This window comes from Pholis gunnellus (assembly GCF_910591455.1).
Source record: "Pholis gunnellus genome assembly, chromosome: 14".
In the NCBI taxonomy this organism is placed as follows: Eukaryota; Metazoa; Chordata; class Actinopteri; order Perciformes; family Pholidae; genus Pholis; species Pholis gunnellus.
In genome coordinates, this window is record NC_136541.1 from 18,321,445 (window position 1) to 18,344,052 (window position 22,608).

Below are 22,608 nucleotides of genomic sequence, written 5' to 3' on the forward strand. Positions count from 1 at the left end.
AAGCCATGAGTTACCAGCCAGGTCACGTACCCCCAGGAAATGAGAAAAGGCTTTAATGAGCTTGAGTTACCCTTTGTGTCTAGTAAAACTATTGGATTTGGCTGCCAAACATTTACTCAAAATTAAAACCCTGCTGTTCTGAAGCATCTCAAACAAATTGGCCCATCTCCTATAATCATGTCAATAGTGTTTTATCAGTGCACTATTTGTGATATTCATTTGATCACGAGCACAGCCCGTGCCAGATAGAATTCGGAGGTACATAACCAAATCGTGACCACTTGCGGGCCTACCCACATCAAGCGCCTGCTGTGATTACCTGCCGCGTGTACACATCGCGCCCATCACTATGGAGAGGATGAATTAAGTTTCACTGCTGCTAAGTTTATTTCCGCTCATAATGATTTGAAGTCTCGTGAATGCGCTCCAAATCCACTACTGGAAAAGACGCTTTCATACTGATTGAATGAGAGTGATGCACCGGAACTCCAGACGCTTGTCGGATACGTGATTTCCTTATTTGTCAGGGAATGACGAGGAGCGGAAACAAGCCTGAACTGTCACGTGGAGCTGATTTAACATGGCGACTGGTTGCCGCATGGAGTCCTGGTTGTGCCGATGTTAACCATAGAAGCAGCATCCTTTTTAGATTGAAGACCAGTATCGATGGAGTGGATGAAGCTACCCGGTGGAGATGACGCCGTTGTCTTGTGGTGGAAAAAACTATTCAATAGTACAGAGTAAGTCCTATAATACTGAAACAAGAAACATTGAGGAAAGAAGTTTGTCTTAAAGTATTTATTCTCTGCACAGAGAAGGCTTCACCGTCATACTGACTGCAACACAGTCCACAGAGGATGAGCAAAGAATCCAGTGTCTCGCTTGCTCTTAAACATCTCAGCACACAGCAGGGGGGGAACATCAGGTATTTACATTACAATAATTGATCAGCAGTTTCAAGCTCCCCATTGACACCCTCCAGTCATCCCCTTCCTCTTCTGAGCCTTGTCACACAAAGACATGTGTCTTTGTTACCTTTGATTATCCCAATCAAAGGAATCTTCACACCTAAACATTCTCTGTTTAAACTGCAACCCCCATTGAGTCACTCCCTCTTATCAAAGCAAAGACAGAGACAACCCATATGTACTAGCACACAAAAATTTCCTATCAGTCTGCATTGGAGGCCAGGAGTTGCTGGTGGAGAAAGAGTACGGGACGCAACTCCGCCTGCGGAGCTCAGGTTGAGCCTGATTCTTCCGGCGCGACCACCGGCGATGGATCGACTAATCGCGAGTAACTGTTATGCCATGTTCACACCAATTGCGTCATTCGCGCCGCCGGTTTCGCCGGGGACTATTTGTGTTAATTCGCGTGAATCACGCTGGACGCGCCGGAGAGGGGGCGTGGCTTATCGCCCTGAAAGCCGTTCAACTGTCCGCAATCAACCATGGAAAAAAACCCTGTATTTCTGCTTAGTACGTGTTGTGGAAGTCCCAGGTATCCAAGGAAACTAAACGCTGTCATGTCTGGCTGTGATTTAACTGCAATAAACCAACAAAAGGGGACTCCGAAATAACTACGTAATGATGCCGATTTGTACTTGTTTTCTCAATGGAGCTCGGATCGTTTGGTGCTAGGCTATGCTAACATTGTAGCAGATCCATCAACACTCACATTAACGTCATCTAGACGTAAATACGGCAGCGTCTTTTTCATTGTTTGTACCATATGGTTTACGCACACATTTATACACAGTTTGGTCTGTGCATAGACTTTGTATGTAATCTACTCATGCGAATAATTCGCGCCGCGTTTGGTGTGAACGCACCTTTAGACTTACTAGGATACCACCGCGAAGTTCTAGCTGAGCTAAGAGGGCTTCTTGCTCGTCTGAGGGGAGCCGCTGCGCCGCGCAGGCGAGTGCTCCTGTGCCGGCCACCTGGCGGGCTGAATGCCAGCTCCGGCTAAACATCGATGTTGAGACCTGACTCTTCCTGAAACGATCAAAGTCGGAATCCGTCATTGTCTCAGTTACCCACAACTAGATGTTTAAAAGGGTTAGGGAATTTGTATCGCTTCGCATCTGCTTAATGCTGAAATGACAACTGACAGCAGCAGAAAGGAGAACACTATTTATAGTTTGACAGCAACAATATGATTGGCTTAGAATTGATTGGCAGATTCTTAGGTTAGTAAAAAGTGCACGCCCCCAATCAGCTGATAGAGTAATTACAAGGAGAGGAGAGACAGAGATTGGGGGTGTCTTCCTGACTGAACTTGCACTTGAGCTTCATTTCACATGGCGTTCTCTAAAAAGAGAAAAGTGGCCAGTGAGACCAGAGCCTTTAACCAAGAATAGACCGACCCTTAAAGGTAATTCTTCCCACGAGCAGTTTCAAACCAGTTTCAAACCGCTTCAGAGACCGTGACGATTATTAAAAACGGCAATGTGAGATCCAAAATGAAGGCACAGAAAGTGATGGGGTCAGATCAGTCTCAATAATTGCAAATGCACACAGAAAGACTCACAAATGCGCACAACAATTCACAAATATATTCGATTTACAAATGTACACAGGATTTACAGATACATTTTACTCACAAATGCACGCAGAACGATTCACAAATACATTTCAATGCACACATAAATGAATTACGATTTATATAAATGTAAAAAAATAGATTTCTGCATTTGTATGTATTTGTGTGTGGATTTTTCTATTTGTTCGTGGATTTGTATGTATTTCTTTGTGGATTGCATTGCATTTATTTGTGGATTGCTCCACATTTGTTTGTGGGTTTTTTGAGACTCCCCTGACGTGGCTGGATTCGCAAATGCATTTTTGTCAACATGGACCTATCTGTAGCCAATCAGATGTCAGCCTCATTTTCAGCCAATCACATGAGCGCAGTTACCCCCCTCCCCTCCCCATGACGAGGCTGCCAAACGTGATTCGCCTTATTTTTAGCTGCAACCCCGGCTTGGGAGACTTTGGAGTGTGGTGTTTTTCTTTTGGTTGTTTTCTGCTTTGCCTGGCAGGCAAACGAGACCACAAACACACCTGAGGCGCATCAGTGGTGCGAGGGGAGGAACAACAGACAAGCACTCGGACACCCCGCGTAACAAACATGGACGAAGCAGCCGGGAATTCAGATGAGAAACGTCAAACTATCATCGGTGGTGAGGACAGAGGACAAAGAACATCTGAATGGATTGTCAGGCGATGAAAGTAATGGTCTCCCCAACCAGGAAGAGCAAACTGGATAATTTGGTAATTGGACAACAGACAGCCAATTTGTTATTTACATATATTGATTTTCATTACATCACAAGACAACCCCCCCCCCCTCAAAAAAAAATGAAATAAAAGAACATTGGAAATATCATACTACACTGTGTCATAGAAAGATCATAAAGTCATAGTATAGTACACCAGCTTAATTCCCTTAAAAAAGTATGATATAGAGTATTTTGAAAAAGTAATAGTATAGTATACCATTAAGCACTATGACTTTTTTTCAAAAGAAATGTACATACTATACCATGGCTCTTTCACAATACCATACTATTACTTATTTTGTATGACATTTTGGGATATACTATATACATATCATTTTTTAAATATTTTTTATGATCTTTTTTGACAGACTATGCTATGGACTTATTTCAACATACTGAACTGTGACGTGCTATACTATGAATATATGGTTAATTTATATCATCCTACATTCATGTCAAAAGCAAATGGCAAGAGAACTTTGTGCGTACACCACTTTATAACTTCTACAGCTGCTTTTGGTCTGTTTATATGATGTGTATTTATGACATGTGCAGTTTGAAGTAAATGCATTCTAGATTTGAAACACGTTTACATCTTGGTTGATTTTTGACTTGAACAACTGGCTGTGTTTGTGGAGGTCTTGTCTCTGAAAGTCAAAGGAGAGATGAGTGAAATCAGGGAGCAAATGATAAAATGTGAGAGATCAATTTGTCACGATGTAACAGATTTGCGACAGTTACCTGTTGAACTCGGCCTCATCGACTGACTCAGGAAGCTCTTTTCTCCTGGTCTCAGGAAGCAGGAAGCAGAGAGCTCCACTGAGGAGCGTTAAGCTGCTGAAGACTGTGGTGGGTATGGCCCAGTGGTACATGGCCAAGATGTTGAGCAGTGGAGCCACTGATCCACCTATTCTTCCTGATATGGCTCCTAAAGCTGTGGCTGTTTGTCTGAAAGGGGAAGGAAGAGTGGAAAAATAGAAGACATTTACACATTTGGATCAAATATCAAAATGTTATATATATATATATATATATATATATATATATATATATATATATAGCACGCTTACAAATAGTAAACAAAGTGCTTTGACAGAAAAAGCACAGCAGAAGCAGGATATAGAGAAAGCATTATAACAAAGCCAGACAAAAGCAATACAAATACAATTCATACAATCTTACCCAAAGCAAACTTAAACTCCCCAAGTTGTCTGCCTGCTAAGCAGCAGCTGAGTTTTGTTAGCGGTTAGCCAAACCTACCGTCCAAAAAATAAAAGTGAGCTGGAGAGCAGTGGCTGAGAGGTTTGCAGCATTGTGTGTACTGGTAGTTAAGTTCTGTAAGCTGTTACCCAAACACACTGCAAACTGCTATCTCCCAACTGGGGTGGGTAAGACTAATGACTGAGGAGACAGAAGGCAGTAAAAAGGCAATAAAAGCTTTTTTTGCAAGAGGTCCTTGAGCATACAGCCATAACCCTATATATTAGTAAATTTGCTACAGCAGAATTCAGAGGGGCTCTACATAAAGACCTAAGGCCATTGGACACCTGTAGGTTAGGACAAACCATTTAGTACATCTTAAATGCTGTTTCACATGAAGCCTGTGAACACCTACCTAACAGATGTTGGAAACAGCTCCTGAACAAAAACATTACATATACTCAAACCGGAGAGCAGGAAAAAACGTGCTGCAACAGCTAAGGACGTAATGGCAATGGCATATCCTGAAAAAAAGAAACGTACAAAAACAAAAGTTGAGAACAGACACGCAGGACAAAAACATGAAGCTATCATTTTGTAAAACAATTGCAAAGGGGATTACCTTGGGGAACAGCCAGGACAAGTATGCAAGAGAGTCCTCCTGTCAGAAGTGTTGCTACAAATAATTTTTTTCTGCCGAAAACCTCCAGCAGCCACATACACAGTATATGAGCTGGTATTTCAATAGCACCAAACAAGAACTGTGTCAGAAAGATGCTGAAGCCGAGGCCTCCCATATTGAAGTACAAGCAGAAGACGGAAAGGCTCAGTGAAAACCTGAGTTTAAAGACAGGAAGGGAACACATTAGTCTTGTCCTACATTATATAGCATTATTAACATCTTACTCTCAATCGCAGCATCAAATGACCTCCCAACTAGCCACTTTGGCAATCCGAACATGACCAATGTGTGGCTTAATCAGCACATTTTCCATATTAAGCTACAGTTTGCCCCTGCTGTTCCTCAAATGGCCACTTGAGGCTGGCTCCAAAAGCAAAAAGTCAATCCACATCAGTGGTGGGCCGTCAGGGCCAGCAAGGCCTTCTCTGCTGGCCTAGACAGAATCACAAAGTTATAGCTATTTTATAATTTAATAATTTTTCATAAAAACACTTCATGTACTATAATTTATAAAAATATTTTTCCCATTATCTTATTTTGTCATTGCACAGCTACTGTGTTCCTCAGTTGCTCTGCTTCCAGTGCAGCTTGTTTTAAGTAGAGCTTTTATCCAATCAGATTTCACCTCTGTGTCTCTAGGTAGAAGAGAGGCCCCAGGCCTGCAGACTCACAAGTGAATCACTTTGCAGTTTAAGTGAATGGGGACGATATTGTTGATTGTCATAGCGTTCAACCAATCAGATCTTTAGTTTGACATGTTGGGCGTATTCTTTAGCTGGCCATGTTGTGCGTGACATGTTGGGCGGTGACAATGCCAATATCTGCTGCCTCTGTCGAGCGGACATTTTCAGCCCTCAAACACATTAAAACGTATTCAAGAAATACAACTGGGGAGGCTCGACTGTCTTCACTGGCCATGAATCGAGAAGGACTTCTTACTGGAACTAAAATGCACGGATGTACTGAACAACCGTGAGATTAAACTCTTTGTTAACAAAGAAAGGAGGATGGACTTTGTCTTTAAGTGGACAGCAGCTCTGGTAAGTTAACTGCTCTGGTTTTTACATCTGCAGTAGCTTTAATATGCTTGTTTATATATTATTATTTGTACAACTTGTTTTTACGAAGATGGATTTTTGTTTGGTTTTATATGTGATAGGAACCATTGTTACGTCCAATGTTGCGCTGAGGACATATTTAGCCGGTGCCAGTATTGCCAACTTGGCGACTTTCTCGCTAAATCTGGCAACTTTCCAAACCCTCATGGCAACTTTTTTTTGTCAAAAGCTACTAGCGACAAATCTAGCGACTTTTTCTGGTGTTGTTGGAGACTTTTCTGGTGTTTTGACTCTGACGTGAAAGCACGTACGTTCTGCCCTGTCGTGAACGAGCAGCGGGAGCTGCCGTGAGCCCCTCCGCCGCCCCAAAGCACTCACAGGCGGTCAGTCTCTCGTGCAGCTGTCCCAGCTGCAGTCAGAGAAGAGAGGAGACACACTCTTGGCGTATTCATGTATCTGCACTCTGCAGTTAGTGCATTTATAGGTATTGAGCTTCATTTTTACACGAAACAAATAAGAACCGTAGCTGTGTTTCAGCTGCAGGACAGCAGTGAAGGCCCAGGTATAAAATGCACGGCCCGCCACTGATCCACATAGACCCCCATGATAAACTGCCCACTTTATAGCAGAAATAAAAATGTTTACAGCCTAGTACAAAAATGTCCCCCGTTTATGACTATACGTAGAGTGATTTAATTTTTATTAAAGTTAAAAACATTTTTTATTAAAGATTAAAGTAGTGTATCTTTAAGATGTTAGTGGAGCTCATGGAAATTTCAACTCACCATGCCAATGTTATGATGAAGATATATTTAGTCAGTACAGGTGATCTGAAAAGAACTTTAATGCCTCCTTTGTTCCCAACCTCTTTCACAGCAATCTGTAACAGAAAGTCTTTAGTAAAACTAAAATTTGTTTTGATATCAAGTCATATTAATAGTTTACTACGATTGGTAAAAGCAGTAAGAAATACGTTTAAGCAGCATGAATTATTACCCAACACTATGGATAATGGGGAAATAAGAAATGTGAGGGGTCAGTACATTGTTTAGAAGAGAGTCTGGAACAGTGCGTTTATTGATGGCGGCCGCCTTGACGATCAGCTGTTTGGCCTCTTCTGTCCTTCCTCTGCTTAACAACCATCTGGCTGACTCTGGAATGAACCTCAAATAAACAGAGAAAGTGACAGTTCAAATAGTCAATAGTTTACAAATGAAAATGTAAAAGGCAATAAAAAATAGTTAATGCACACCATATGTAGAAAGCAACCACTGTAATTGGAGATGCTGTGATTAGTTGAGCCAGTCTCCAGTCTCTGATGAAATAGATCACACCAGCGAGGACGCACTGTCCAACTGCATCAAATAGCTGAGTCACACATACTCCCCACGATCTTTTGGACGGCCCGATCCACTCAGTGGCTGCATACAGGAAGATATACAAGTTTTATAAGTTACCAGTTTTGACCGGGATTGTTTTTATTTTCAACAATCAAAAAAAGTGCTAGAAGTATAACTTGTAAGATGCTATAATGCCATACACAACTATAGGAAAATTAGTTGTAACAGCTACAAACCAATTGGTGGTCAATGATGAAATATTTTGTTCTTCAGATAATTTACTTCTGTAGATCATTTGATTAATCAATATTTGCTAAATTTCTAATAATATAATTTCTATCAATTTGCTATTATGCTAAGTGTCTTTAATACGTTTTATTGTCTAAAGTCCCTAATAGTTTGATTTGGAAAATAAAAATCAATGTCACATGTGATATAAAATGCTACCCGTACATAGTTCATACCCAGTATAATGCAGTTGATTCGATAGCCCCCCCCTGCAACTCCCACCATGAACATGGATGCTAAGTATAAGTAGACATTGGGGCAGAGTGCTGTTGTTACAGTAAATATGAGCAATAGAACTGCTGTGATTTGAGTTGAACGTTTGCGACCAAATCTGCAACAGAAAGACAAGAACAAAACGATACAGTTTAGAATAAATGACCAGCTTCTCTTATGGTCAAAGCATATAAAATGGATGGATGGATTAACCAATACAAATGATCCAAGCTAATTTAATTCAGGATTGGGATTATTTGCTGTGTATTTGTTTGTTTATGTTTGTTACCCATGTTAAACGATAAAAACATTTTACGACCTTTTTGTTAGAAAACTAAATTCAATGCTTAAGACTTTTCAAGACATGCCAATACCCTGCTAGTATTTAGTTAAGTGTTGGAAACAAATTACATGTTCTTTCTAAAATTGTCTAAATTAATATTTATGAATGGGAGCTGTGTGTGGGGTTGTATTCCAATTTTTAAAATGTTCACAGCATTGATCAAAAACATTTTTTTACTGCATGAAATACACTTACGATTCAGCAAAAGGTCCAAATATGACAGAACCAACGAGAGCACCGGCCATGAACACTGCTTGTATCACTTCCACAAAGTTAGCTTTGTCACAAACTAGATCAAACTGCAAAGAAAGAAACATTTAATGAAGGAATTTCATGACGGTAATTTCTTCAGTTTCTACACTCAATACTTACATCAGTGATTATGGTGGCATCATACGTCGTGTTGTAGTAAACCCATCCATTCATGCACCCTGTGGTCTCATTGAGTCCGTACTCTCTGATGGCTCCGATGTCCCAGTCCACAGGGACAAACATCTGACACCTGCTGAAGGTCCCATCCTCCTCCCGAGGCAGAGTCCGGTTCAGCTGCTCATCTGTGGTCAGGTTGGAGTCAGCATGAAGGATCCAATCTGTGTTACAGTGTCGCTCTGGATCAGACTGGATAAAAAGAAAACTGCTAAATAAGATGGGTAAAAAGAAATTTGGGAAGGTTAACACAAGAATGATGAGCTTCTGGAAGAAGCCAAACTCTCCGATGGTCCTCAGAATCTCTCCAAAATCCACCATTTTCACTCTGCAGATGATGTGTGAAACTGTGGTTGAATTTCCTATATAGGCTCAGGTTCAAATAAATGTTTAACCATCTGTAGTCAGTGATTAAATGGACTAAATGGTTGACCTGTTAATGCAAAAACTGAAAACCATAATTTAGGACATTAAATATTGTCCTCAATCATTGAATTCCATCATGTGACTTTATTCAGCTACTAAAATCATTTGCATTTGTTGTCATTTTCCAATAAGCTATACATGTCAAGGAATCTCTTTTGTATGTTATCACAAATATTCCACTTCAAATTATGCATTTGATGTACACATTTCATAATATTAAAACAAATATGTAATGATCTGCAAAAAAAGAAAAATGTACTTGCCAATTAAATGATTAAATTAATACTAATCATTCAGTGACTCATGTAGTTTTTTGTTTTCACCTGAGCTGAACTCCAGACTGTTGTCTTATAAACATTGACTCCTTGCTGGCAAATGTATAAGATGTCTACTTTAAAAAGGTCTATTCATTTGGGCTGGAGATATTCCTCTGAAATTATTGCCATCACAAATGCGTATGCATTTTAACAAACAGACATCCTAGATATCCAAATTCTAATGCCATGTATAGGTATTTGTTTGTTCTATTTGGGTCCCACGTATTTTAAATGTTGGGTCATTTTTCTGTAACATTGATCTTTTTTGGAAGGCAATACTTTTGGTCTTCTTCATGTTAACTGTCAGGGCTCAGTTCTGACAGTACTGATGAAGAAAATCAAATCTCTGCGTCTTTAGTAGAAGACAGTATAACCATCTGTATCTAAACAGACACTTTATTTCTGTGTCTTGAAGAGTGAGACCAGGGGCCTGTACCACGACGCAGGATTTGGGGTTAGCAAGGTAACTTGAGGGTTAACTCTGCGTTTTCAGTCCCACGAAGGAGGTTCACTTCATACCGGGATAGATCGCCATGGTTACTTATGCTGAACACCTAACATGCTCTGGAGCAGGTTATGTTGGAGATAAGAGATCAATTCTTATAAAAGCACCACCTACTGATTAATCAAAGCTTGGTACGGGGATTGTAAATTAATGTTACACAATCACGAAGAAGTTAAATTCTTAATGCAGACTAAAGGTAATATATAGTTGTATAGTATTATATTAAAGTACAATAAAACAGCTGAAGTACTGCTTCCAAAATCAGAATTGACGTTGGCTGACCTCGGCTGATCTGTACACAAACCTTGATTTCTCAGGCATACTTCCCTCTATCAAGCCAATTTCTTTTTTGAAGACCCCTAACCTGTTGTGCTATGACTTGTGAGGGTTGATTTGGGTGTATCTGCATCATTTCAAATCGAGAATATCAATAAAAGTGCATTTCTTTCAGGCGAACCTGAACATTTTCAATTTGAGCTGTGTGTTTTATTCATTCAGCATTTACCAGTAACATATACACTGATATGTACACATATGAACACATCTCACAAGTGTTACTGTTATTATTCCATTGAAATTATTCAAATAGACCTTGTAGTTAGAGAGATAAGCCCCTTTGAGTATGGGTATGACATTTTCGAGCAGAGGCCTCAAAATAGGCTTAGGGGTTAAAAGGTTGTAAATTCTTTGTTGGACAGGAAGCCAGTGCAAAGACCTCAGAACTGGAGTGATGTGATCCACTTTCTTGGTCTTAGTGTGGACTCGAGCTGCAGCTTTCGGATTTACTTTTTACAGAGACCAGTAAACACACCGTTACAGTAGTCGAGTCTACTGAAGATAAATGCACGGACAAGTTTTTCCAAATCCTCTAATCCTTGATATATTCTTCAGGTGATAGTAGGCTGATTTTGTAATTGTCTTGATATGGCTGTTCAGGTTGAGGTCTGAATCCATAACTACACCTAGATTTCTGGCTTGGTTTGTGGTTTTTAACATCAGTGATTGAAGCTGAATGCTGACTTTCAATCGTTCATCCTTGGTACCAAAAACAATTACTTCTGTTTTATCTTTGTTTATTTGAAGAAAGTTCTGGCACATCCAGTTGTTGATTTGTTCAATGCATTTACCCAGCCCTTGTATGGGATTATAGTCCCCTGGTGATATAGTTATATAGATTTGTGTTTCGTCTGCACACTTATTATAACACACTTTGTTGTTTTCAATAATCTGAGCTAGTGGAAGCATGTAGATGTTGAATAGAAGAGACCCCAGTATTGAACCTTGGGGAACACCACATGTCATTTTAGTCAGCTCTGATGTGCAATTAAGCTACAGACACAAAGTATTCTCTGTCCTTCAAGTAGGATTCAAAACAGTTGAGTGCTGTGCCAGAGAGTCCCACCCAGATTATAGTCTTTCTAAGGCACAGAAAATAAACCTAAGAGCCCAATATGATCAGAATCCTAACACATTAATTCACTGACCAACAATGATGATAACAGAGAGGGAATAGAGCTGAAACAAGTTTCAAAAACAACAGATAAAGTCCCTGCACACAAACTTCTCTTTTTAGAAGATGAACAAAATATAATACCATATCACTTCACACCTGAATGAACTGAATTTAAAGCTGCAGCGCTATTCAGTGAAGTATTTTATTTATGTATTTATTTTCAAACGCTTTCTGTTATTTAATTTATTCCTTATTTTACTTGAAATGAGAGAAGAAAATTCATTTATTATTAGACTATGTATTATTTACAATTCATCCAGTTTCAATATTGTTGGGATATTATTCAATTTAACTTTCTTTATTTGATTTAACAGTCAGTTGTTGACTACATACAGACGTTAATACAACTGTTAATCTACTTCAATACATATGGAACTAAATCATTGTGCAAAGTTAGACATTACTGTTATGTTCCTGACCTTTGAATGAGGAAATTCTCTCTAAATGGACCTTGTTAAACTTTAATTGAATACCGCTGAGTTAATGTGTTGCAGATACTTTCAAATGGTGTGTGTGTGAAAAATATTTTAGCCTTATTTTCAGCTGCAACCCCGGCGGTGTGAAACGGATTTGGGAGAAAATGAAAAAATAAAAATCTGTATACAGGACTGTCTCAGAAAATTAGAATATTGTGATAAAGTTCTTTATTTTGTGTAATGCAATTAAAAAAACAAAAATGTCATGCATTCTGGATTCATTACAAATCAACTGAAATATTGCAAGCCTTTTATTCTTTTAATATTGCTGATTATGGCTTACAGCTTAAGAAAACTCAAATATCCTATCTCTAAATATTAGAATATCATGAAAAACTATACTAGTAGGGTATTCAACTAATCACTTGAATCGTCTAATTAACTCGAAACACCTGCAAGGGTTTCCTGAGCCTTGAAAAACACTCAGCTTGGTTCAGTAAACTAAATCACACGTATGGGGATTATCACAATATTCTAATTTTCTGAGACAGTCCTGTATATCCTCTCATCATATGTTCATGTCATGTATTCACTTATGTGTGTCAGCTTCTGGACCCGTGTGTTGCAGAGTGACATGTCGGAGTTGTGTCTTACAGTCAGAGACTGGGTGCCGTGTTACTTTGCTCTGGTTAATTTAATGTACGCTGTGGGTGATTATAAGTTATGAAATGAAACCTTCTTACTGCTAAGAAGTATGTTTTTATATTTATTTTGTATTTGCTCCGTCCGTGTCACACTGCCGGGGTTGCAGCTGAAAGAATAAGAATACATCCAAGCAACACATTAACTTAACGGAATACACTGGTTGTTGGGGTTAAGCAAGCTAACCTGAGTATGTGTCACTAAGCGTAGCCAGGAAGGTAGCGTTCTGCATGTTATTTTGAGTGTAATTATTCTTTTGGAGTGTGGTGTTTTTCTTTTGGTTCTTTTCTTCTTTGCCCGGCAGGCAAACGAGACACTCCCCAAACACACCTGAGGCGCATCAGATTGGACCGAGATTGATTAGCACGCTGCTGGGGCGTGAAGCGAGGAGGCAAAGAAAAGCAGGACCTTGAGTGGTGCGAGGGGAGGAACAACGGACAAGCACTCGGACACCCCGCGTGACAAACGTGGACGAGGCAGCCGGGAATTCAGAGGAGAAACGTCAAACTATCAGGTGGTGAGGACAGCAGACAAAGAACATCTGAATGGATTGTCAGGCCATGAAAGTAATGGTCTCCCCAACCAGGAAGAGCAAACTGGATTTGGTAATTGTAAAACGGACAGCCAATTTGTTATTATCATACATTGATTTGAATTACATCACAAGACACACCCCCCCCCCCCCAAAAAAAAATAAAAGAACATTGGAAATATCATACCACACTGTGTCATAGAAAGATCATGAAGTCATAGTATAGTACACCAACATAGTTCCCATGGAAACAAGTAATATAGAGTATTTTGAAAAAGTAATAGTATAGTATACCATTAAGCACTATGACTTTTTTCCCAAAAAATGTACATACTATACCACGGCTCTTTTACCATACCATACTGTTACTTATTTTGTATGACATTTTGGGATATACTATATACATATATTTTTTTAAATCTTTTTTATGATCTTTTTTGACAGACTATGCTATGGACTTTTTTCAACATACTGAACTGTGACGTGCTATACTATGAATATATGGTTAATTTATATCATCCTACATTCATGTCAAAAGCAAATGGCAAGAGACCTTTGTGCGTACACCACTTTATAACTTCTACAGCTGCTTTTGGTCTGTTTATATGATGTGAAGTTATGACATGTGCAGTTTGAAGTAAATGCATTCTAGATTTGAAACACGTTTACATCTTGGTTGATTTTTGACTTGAACAACTGGCTGTGTTTGTGGAGGTCTTGTCTCTGAAAGTCAAAGGAGAGATGAGTGAAATCAGGGAGCAAATGATAAAATGTGAGAGATCAATTTGTCTAATGACATGTCATGATGGAACATGTTTGCGACAGTTACCTGTTGAACTCGGCCTCATCGGCTGACTCAGGAAGCTCTTTTCTCCTGGTCTCAGGAAGCAGGAAGCAGAGAGCTCCACTGAGGAGCGTTAAGCTGCTGAAGACTGTGGTGGGTATGGCCCAGTGGTACATGGCCAAGATGTTGAGCAGTGGAGCCAGTAATCCACCTATTCTTCCTGATATGGCTCCTAAAGCTGTGGCTGTTTGTCTGAAAGGGGAAGGACGAGTGGAAAAATAGAAGACATTTACACATTTGGATCAAATAGCAAAATGTTATTTATATAGCACGCTTACAAATAGAAAACAAAGTGCTTTGACAGAAAAAGCACGGCAGAAGCAGATTCAGAGAAAGCATTATAACAAAGCCAGACAAAAGCAATACAAATACAACAGTTGTTGTATAATACAATTCATACAATCTTACCCAAAGCAAACTTAAACTCCCCAAGTTGTCTGCCTGCTAAGCAGCAGCTGAGTTTTCTTAGCACTTAGCCAAACCTACTGTCCAAAAAATAAAAGTGAGCTGGAGAGCAGTGGCTGAGAGGTTTGCAGCAGTGTGTGTACTGGTAGTTAAGTTCTGTAAGCTGTTACCCAAACACACTGCAAACTGCTATCTCCCAACTGGGGTGGGTAAGACTAATGACTGAGCAGACAGAAGGCAGTAAAAAGGCAATAAAAGCTTTTTTTGTGAGAGGTCCTTGAGCATACAGCCATAACTAGGCACCCTATATATTAGTAAATTTGCTACAGCAGAATGCAGAGGGGCTCTACATAAAGACCTAAGGCCATTGGACACCTGTAGGTTAGGACAAACCATTTAGTACATCTTAAATGCTGTTTCACATGAAGCCTGTGAACACCTACCTAACAGATGTTGGAAACAGCTCCTGAACAAAAACATTACATATACTAATACCAGAGAGCAGGAAAAAACGTGCTGCAACAGCTAAGGACGTAATGGCAATGGCATATCCTGAAAAAAAGAAACACACAAAAAAAGAGTTGAGAACAGACACACAGGACAAAAACATGAAGCTATCATTTTGCTTAAAAATTGTAAAGGGCCTACCTTGAGGAACAGCCAGGACAAGTATGCAAGAGAGTCCTCCTGTCAGAAGTGTTGCTACAAATAATTTTTTTCTGCCGAAAACCTCCAGCAGCCACATACACAGTATATGAGCTGGTATTTCAACAGCACCAAACAAGAACTGTGTCAGAAAGATGCTGAAGCCGAGGCCTCCCATATTGAAGTACAAGCAGAAGACGGCAAGGCTCAGTGAAAACCTGAGTTTAAAGACAGGAAGGGAACACATTAGTCTTGTCCTACATTATATAGCATTATAAACATCTTACTCTCAATCGCAGCATCAAATGACCTCCCAACTAACCACTTTGGCAATCCGAACATGACCAATGTGTGGCTTAATCAGCACATTTTCCATATTAAGCTACAGTTTGTCCCTGCTGTTCCTCAAATGGCCACTTGAGGCTGGCTCCAAAAGCAAAAAGTCAATCCACATAGACCCCCATGATAAACTGCCCACTTTATAGCAGAAATAAACAAGTTTACAGCCTGGTACAAAAAAACATTGCTGGTCCCTTCATATCATTTCCCCGTTTATGAATATACGTAGAGTGATTTTATTTTTATTAAAGATTAAAGTAGTGTATCTTTAAGACGTTAGTGGAGCTCATGGAAATTTCAACTCACCATGCCAATGTTATGATGAAGATATATTTAGTCAGTACAGGTGATCTGAAAAGAACTTTAATGCCTCCTTTGTTCCCAACCTCTTTCACAGCAATCTGTAACAGAAAGTCTTTAGTAAAACTAAAATCTGTCATATTAATAGTTTAATACGATTGGTAATAGCAGTAAGAAATACGTTTAAGCAGCATAAATTATTACCCAACACTATGGATAATGGGGAAATAAGAAATGTGAGGGGTCAGTACATTGTTTAGAAGAGAGTCTGGAACAGTGCGTTTGTTGATGGCGGCCGCCTTGACGATCAGCTTTTTGGCCTCGTCTGTCCTTCCTCTGCTTAACAACCATCTGGCTGACTCTGGAATGAACCTCAAAGAAACAGAGAAAGTGACAGTTCAAATAGTCAATAGTTTACAAATGAAAATGTAAAAGGCAATAAAAAATAGTTAATGCACACCATATGTAGAAAACAACCACTGTAATTGGAGATGCTGTGATTAGTTGAGCCAGTCTCCAGTCTCTGATGAAATAGATCATACCAGCGAGGACGCACTGTCCAACTGCACCAAATAGCTGAGTCACACATGCTCCCCATGATCTTTTGGACGGCCCGATCCACTCAGTGGCTGCATACAGGAAGATATACAAGTTTTATAAGTTACCAGTTTTGACCGGGATTGTTTTTATTTTCAACAATCAAAAAAAATGCTAGAAGTATAACTTGTAAGATGCTATAATGCCATACACAACTATAGGAACATTAATTGTAACAGCTACAAACCAATTGGTGGTCAATGATGATATATTTTGTTCTTCAGATAATTTACTTCTGTAGATCATTTGATTAATCAATATTTGCTAAATTTCTAATAATATAATTTCTATCAATTTGCTATTATGCTAAGTGTCTTTAATACGTTTTATTGTCTAAAGTCCCTGATAGATTGATTTGGAAAATAAAAATCAATATCACATGTAAAATGCTACCCGTACATAGTTCATACCCAGTATAATGCAGTTGATTCGATAGCCTCCCCCTGCAACTCCCACCATGAACATGGATGCTAAGTATAAGTAGACATTGGGGCAGAGTGCTGTTGTTACAGTAAATATGAGCAATAGAACTGCTGTAATTTGAGTTGAACGTTTGCGACCAAATCTGCAACAGAAAGACAAGAACAAAACGATACAGTTTAGAATAAATGACCAGCTTCTCTTATGGTCAAAGCAGAGAATTAAAATAAATAATGGTGCTAATTGGCAGAAAGACTGCAATAGCGACAATGCACCTAATTTCATCTCATCTACAAATTAACTAAATGGTTTATTTACTGAACAATAGATATTTAATATGGACACATAAGGACTATGAATCAGCACTAGAAATGTCAAGTATGATGGAAGGCTAGTCAGAACAAAATATGACATTCAGTACATCCCAGCAGTATATAACAATAATTCCTAACAATACAATGAATTAAATTAACATGACCTGGATAAGCAGTATAAAATGGATGGATGGATTAACCAATACAAATGATCCAAGCTAATTTAATTCAGGATTGGGATTATTTGCTGTGTATTTGTTTGTTTATGTTTGTTACCCATGTTAAGCGATACAAAAAGTTGGTAATAAACAAAAAGGTTACATTTACGACCTTTTTTTTAGGAAACTAAATTCAATGCTTAAGACTTTTCAAGACATGCCAATACCCTGCTAGTATTTAGTTAAGTGTTGGAAACAAATTATATCTTCTTTCTAAATTGTAAAAATGAATATTTATGAATGGGAGCTGTGTGTGGGGTTGTATTTCATTTTTTAAAATGTTCACAGCATTGATCAAAATCATTTTTTTTAAATACGAAATACACTTACGATTCAGCAAAAGGTCCAAATATAACAGACCCAACAAGAATACCGGCCATGAACACTGCTTGTATCACTTCCACCAAGTTAGCTTTGTCACAAACTAGATCAAACTGCAAAGAAAGAAACATTTAATGAAGGAATTTCATGACGGTAATTTCTTCAGTTTCTACACTCAATACTTACATCAGTGATGATGGTGGCATCATACGTCGTGTTGTAGTAAACCCATCCATTCATGCACCCTGTGGTCTCATTGAGTCCGTACTTCTTGATGGCTCCGATGTCCCAGTCCACAGGGACAAACATCTGACACCTGCTGAAGGTCCCATTGTCCTCCCGGGGCAGAGTCAGGTCCAGCTGCTCATCTGTGGTCAGGTTGGAGTCAGCCTGAAGGATCCAGTCTGTGTTACAGTGTCGCTCTGGATCAGACTGGATAAAAAGAAAGCTTGCAAAAATAAACGACTGAGTTAAATTTGGAAAGCAAAGTGCAATCAGAGTGAGCTGCTGGAATAACCCAAATTCTCCAATGCTCCTCAGGATCTCTCCAAAATCTGCCATGTTGATATCAGATATCTCACTTTGTGTAGGTTGAAAATGGCTGCACCATAACTTTAACCAATATCCATTAATGTTTAACCTAAGTGAACTATATCATAGTGAACCGATGACTGATTATTTCATTCAACGGGTTATATGGTTATATGGTTATATGGTTATATGGTTATATTATGAAGGACATTGTTCCTTTTTATTTCTTTTCATTTTCACCTGAACTGAACTTCAGACTGTTATCGAAACATCTTTGACTTATCTGACATCTGAAATCATGACTCCTTGCTGGCAATTTATTTTAAGATGCCCACATTAAAAGACTGAAATCATTGCAATCACAAAGATACCATGAAATACTTTTCTTTGAAACAACAATTATAAAAGTCATCATAGCTTGAGTTACAAGGCTTTCAACAACAGCTTCACGTTATAAAGGTTATCAAAAAAGTAGCTGAATGGTTTTTTGATATGACGTGATAACTGACACCTTGCCGTATCAACCAAAGTATCAGTACAGCCCACATTTTATAGGTGCTTGAAAAGATGGACCTTTGAAGTTTAGATTATCACACACTAGTCTATTGCTATTGGTTATGGCGTGCATGTGAAGAGAAGATAAAGTCTGTGGCATAAAAATCACATGCTTTTAAAGTTAAGTAAGGACAACTGTATTAGCCTCAGTAGTGCAAAGCATCATATAGTCATGCATGCACAAACAGGGTGGAAGTAATGGATTAGACTTTTATTTAGTTGTACTTTTTTACAATATGTTTAAAAATCCGTAATTTTACTAGAAAGGAAGTATTTTTAGATGTACCACCTGGGGGGAAAAGTCATATGACAAAATTTTGCAACAGAGTGGCCTCGAGGCGCAGAGTGGACAGATTGACAGTCAATCTTAGATTTACAATCAATCAGAGGGGCAGCTTGAGGGAGCCTGGCACGTGACTGTTCTGCCCCAAAGAAGGAGACCTGTTATGCGGGAGTCAACGGAACCCCCATCAAATGTAAGTAAGCGGTAAGAAAGCCCATTGACACATTTACAAGAGCATTTCACCTTCAAGTCAAAGAAAACCAACCATGTTTACCCAGAAATGTTGAGATAGCAGCCTAAAATGCAGCACCCAATCTACACAAGCATATAGAAGTTAATTCGGAGGCTACGTTAGCTTTCCACTGTATTTATTGATTCGTTCTTACTGGTTTTAACCATTGTGATTGCAAATTTCCACTATGCCTTATCTATCTGTTTTTATTGTCTGACCACTCAGTATTTTGACCCTTTTTGTTTCAGTAAGGTTAATGAATGTCAGACATGGTCAGTGAGGGTCCTCTCAGGTTGAGTTATATTGTGAGTGTGTGTGTGTGTGTGTGTGTGTGTGTATATGTGAGATAAGGGGCTGAATGGGGATGCAATCAGTGGACCATTCAGTGGTTAACCATTCAATGGTTGACCAATGAGTGGTCTGATTCACGGCATTACATGATCAAATTAAAATATAGTGAAATGACCACTTACATTGTAAAAGTTCATAGTATCGTGAGTGAGTATTTCATCTGGTTCTCAGGGTTACTAGGATCTAGATTATGTGTGTTATTGCATGTGGGTCGAAAGGAATTGGAAAGTTTGACCACTTTGAAAGAATGGCTGCCACGGCCACCAGGAGCGAGTTTGTGACATTCCAAAATCCAATTTGTGTTCCCAATATATCTATCAACGCATCCGCCAAATTTGGTGCTGATACCTAAAAGTATCCAACTGCGATTTTAACCAATACCTAAACGTACCCAGTCTGTGATGTCATAGCAGGTGTTTACATCTGAAGCATAAGGATAGTGTTTGTATGGAGGATACAACTTGTTAAAGGCAAGGTTACATGCATCCTCAGTGTTTAGAAGTTCCATTTGGAACAACTATACCTTTATCATATAATGGGGATATGACAATGCGAAGGACCTACTGCCTAAACTGTTTCGAGTCACTTTTTTTCACATCTGAACGTATTCAGTCCAACACTAAATGCTGTGGATGTGAGTAACTGTGCGGTGAATATGTTTATCCTTTATTTCAGACTGATGGCCATCAAGGGTACTACAGCATAAGGGGCAAGTTGGGGAGAACTACAACAGAGAGTGGCTCAAACCTGATAAAGCCATTAGTGTTTTTGGTGTTCAGGAAGAGTCTGAAGAAGACAAGTCAGATGAAGAAGAGTCAAGCATTCTATCAAGACACATTTAGCCTCCTACACAAAGATGGTGGGGGCTTGAACAACTCCTTCCTCATCGACCTAATCGCCACAGCAAATTCTGCCCAGGCTAAAGGGAAGAAGAATGATACAAACAGCCATCATGTGATGCTTTTGGAAAATGCAGAGCCATGTGGAACATAACCGGTCAACAATGGCTGCAGAAATTATAGAAGACAAATACAACATCCACCTCGCTAATAGCTGCGGCAATCCTTCTGCCAAAGCAAGACAGAAAGGACTGAAGCAGAGATTTACACATTTCATGAATATTATACTTGGGGTGTGCATTTTATATGACTCTTTAAATCATAATATGCAACTTGCTCATACAAATGAGCAATTCCAAATGCCTGCCTCGCCTACAAGCAAGTATTTTATCCCTGGGATCATATTTACAAGCTAGGTTGTTCAGCTGTAGATAACAGGCAATATATCTGGAGATGCTGTGATTAGTTGAGCCAGTCTCCAGTGTCGGATTCCGTAGATCACACCGGTGAGGACGCACTGTCCAACTCCACCAAATAACTGAGCCACACATACTCCCCACGATCTTTTGGACGGCCCGATCCACTCAGTGGCTGCAATCAGGAAAAAATAACATTCATTGTAGATTCCATCAAAACACCTTCTCCTGTAAAACAAAGACAGTATAAGATTTAAAAGACGTCAACATGGCCTTTGGGAAATTGCGGTAGTCATTTTTTAATACAACAAAAATCCTTTTGTTGCTACCTTATCCTAAATATGCATAAACTCACTATACCTACACAGTATAATACAGTTGATTCGATATCCTTCAGATTCAACTCCCACCAAGAACTGGAACACTAAATATAGGTAAATAGTTGGGCTTAGGGCTGTTGATACAAGAAATATAAATAATATAACTGCTGGAAACCTGCAACAGAAAGAGATGAAGAAAATTATACAGAATAGACAGTATTTAGTTGGAGGAGCTTAGTTGGAGGAGTAAGAGTCCAAATTGAAAGATATGGAAGAAATTATAAAATGTTTATGGTTTTGCTTGAGTAGTTTATTTATTTATTTACCTAGCTTTGTTTTTTTAACACTCAATGGCTGAAGGAGGAGAAACATATTTCTGGGGAAGGATATTTCCAGAAAAACTTCACATCGTATCAAAGGGTCGGTCAACCCCACACCTAGCAGCCCTGACCCAGCATGGAAAAGGATTTGTACAAACGGTGATTTCTGGCTGACAGCGGCGGAGAAGCGTTGCACATTTTATGGCTAAGAATGCATTTCATTTGCAACTGAGCTCTTGGTACATGACAGGACACGCACAAGCTAGGTGCTTTTGAAAACTTTTGGTGAGACCTGAGTGCATTTACAACTCAACGAACATGTTCGCAGGAGGACTCTGGCTGGAACTGACACGCATCGATGTTCTGTACAACTCAGAAAGTCTGTGCAAGCAATAATATATCTGAGTGCAAGCAGTTTGAGTGGAAAACAGAGCAAATCCAAGTGCAAGCAAGGGCTGAACAAAGATAGTAAAAATATCTAAATATTGCATGTATTTCTTTACTTTATAGACCAAAACCAACATTTTTTACTATATGAAATACTTACGATTCAGCAAAAGGTCCAAATATGAGGGAACCAACAAGAACGCCTGCCATGAACACTGCTTGTATCACTTCGACCAAGTTAACTTTGTCACAAACTAGATCAAACTGTTACAAAAGAAAAATGTTTTATGAAATATTTCATGAATATTGAATTAATTAACCAAATGCCAGCTTGTCTTCACTCAATCCTTACATCAGTGATGATGGTGGCATCATACGTCGTGTTGTAGTAAACCCATCCATTCATGCACCCTGTGGTCTCATTGAGTCCGTACTTCTTGATGGCTCCGATGTCCCAGTCCACAGGGACAAACATCTGACACCTGCTGAAGGTCCCATTGTCCTCCCGGGGCAGAGTCAGGTCCAGCTGCTCATCTGTGGTCAGGTTGGAGTCAGCCTGAAGGATCCAATCTGTGTTACAGTGTCGCTCTGGATCAGACTGGATAAAAAGAAAACCTGCTAAAATAAACGACTGAGTTAAACCTGGAAAGCAAAGTGCAATCAGAGTGAGCTGCTGGAATAACCCAAATTCTCCAATGCTCCTCAGGATCTCTCCAAAATCTGCCAT

General features: G+C 39.3%; 3 protein-coding genes across 3 annotated transcripts; all 3 read right to left on the minus strand.

The window, feature by feature from the left end:
* Positions 1-3,872: 3,872 nt before the first annotated feature.
* On the minus strand, positions 3,873-9,154 carry LOC306706106 (solute carrier family 22 member 13-like; the record flags this gene model as incomplete). Its single annotated transcript, XM_079173015.1, has 9 exons — positions 3,873-3,930; positions 4,025-4,231; positions 5,246-5,320; positions 7,009-7,103; positions 7,267-7,387; positions 7,476-7,644; positions 8,028-8,182; positions 8,603-8,706; positions 8,780-9,154. 9 exons carry the CDS (start codon positions 9,152-9,154, stop codon positions 3,873-3,875), a joined length of 1,359 nt encoding a protein of 452 aa, XP_079029141.1.
* A 4,340-nt stretch (positions 9,155-13,494) lies between these two features.
* Positions 13,495-18,208, minus strand: LOC306706728 (solute carrier family 22 member 13-like; the record flags this gene model as incomplete). Its single annotated transcript, XM_079173897.1, has 10 exons — positions 13,495-13,967; positions 14,074-14,280; positions 14,937-15,045; positions 15,142-15,356; positions 15,784-15,878; positions 16,029-16,149; positions 16,238-16,406; positions 16,785-16,939; positions 17,657-17,760; positions 17,834-18,208. 10 exons carry the CDS (start codon positions 18,206-18,208, stop codon positions 13,910-13,912), a joined length of 1,608 nt encoding a protein of 535 aa, XP_079030023.1. The 3' UTR covers positions 13,495-13,909.
* Positions 18,209-20,298: 2,090 nt separating this feature from the next.
* LOC306706107 (solute carrier family 22 member 14-like) lies at positions 20,299-22,608 on the minus strand (the record flags this gene model as incomplete). The annotated part of the gene is made up of 2 exons (XM_079173016.1): positions 20,299-22,145; positions 22,234-22,608. The coding sequence occupies 2 exons, from the start codon at positions 22,606-22,608 to the stop codon at positions 22,038-22,040; spliced, it is 483 nt and encodes a 160-aa protein (XP_079029142.1). The 3' UTR covers positions 20,299-22,037.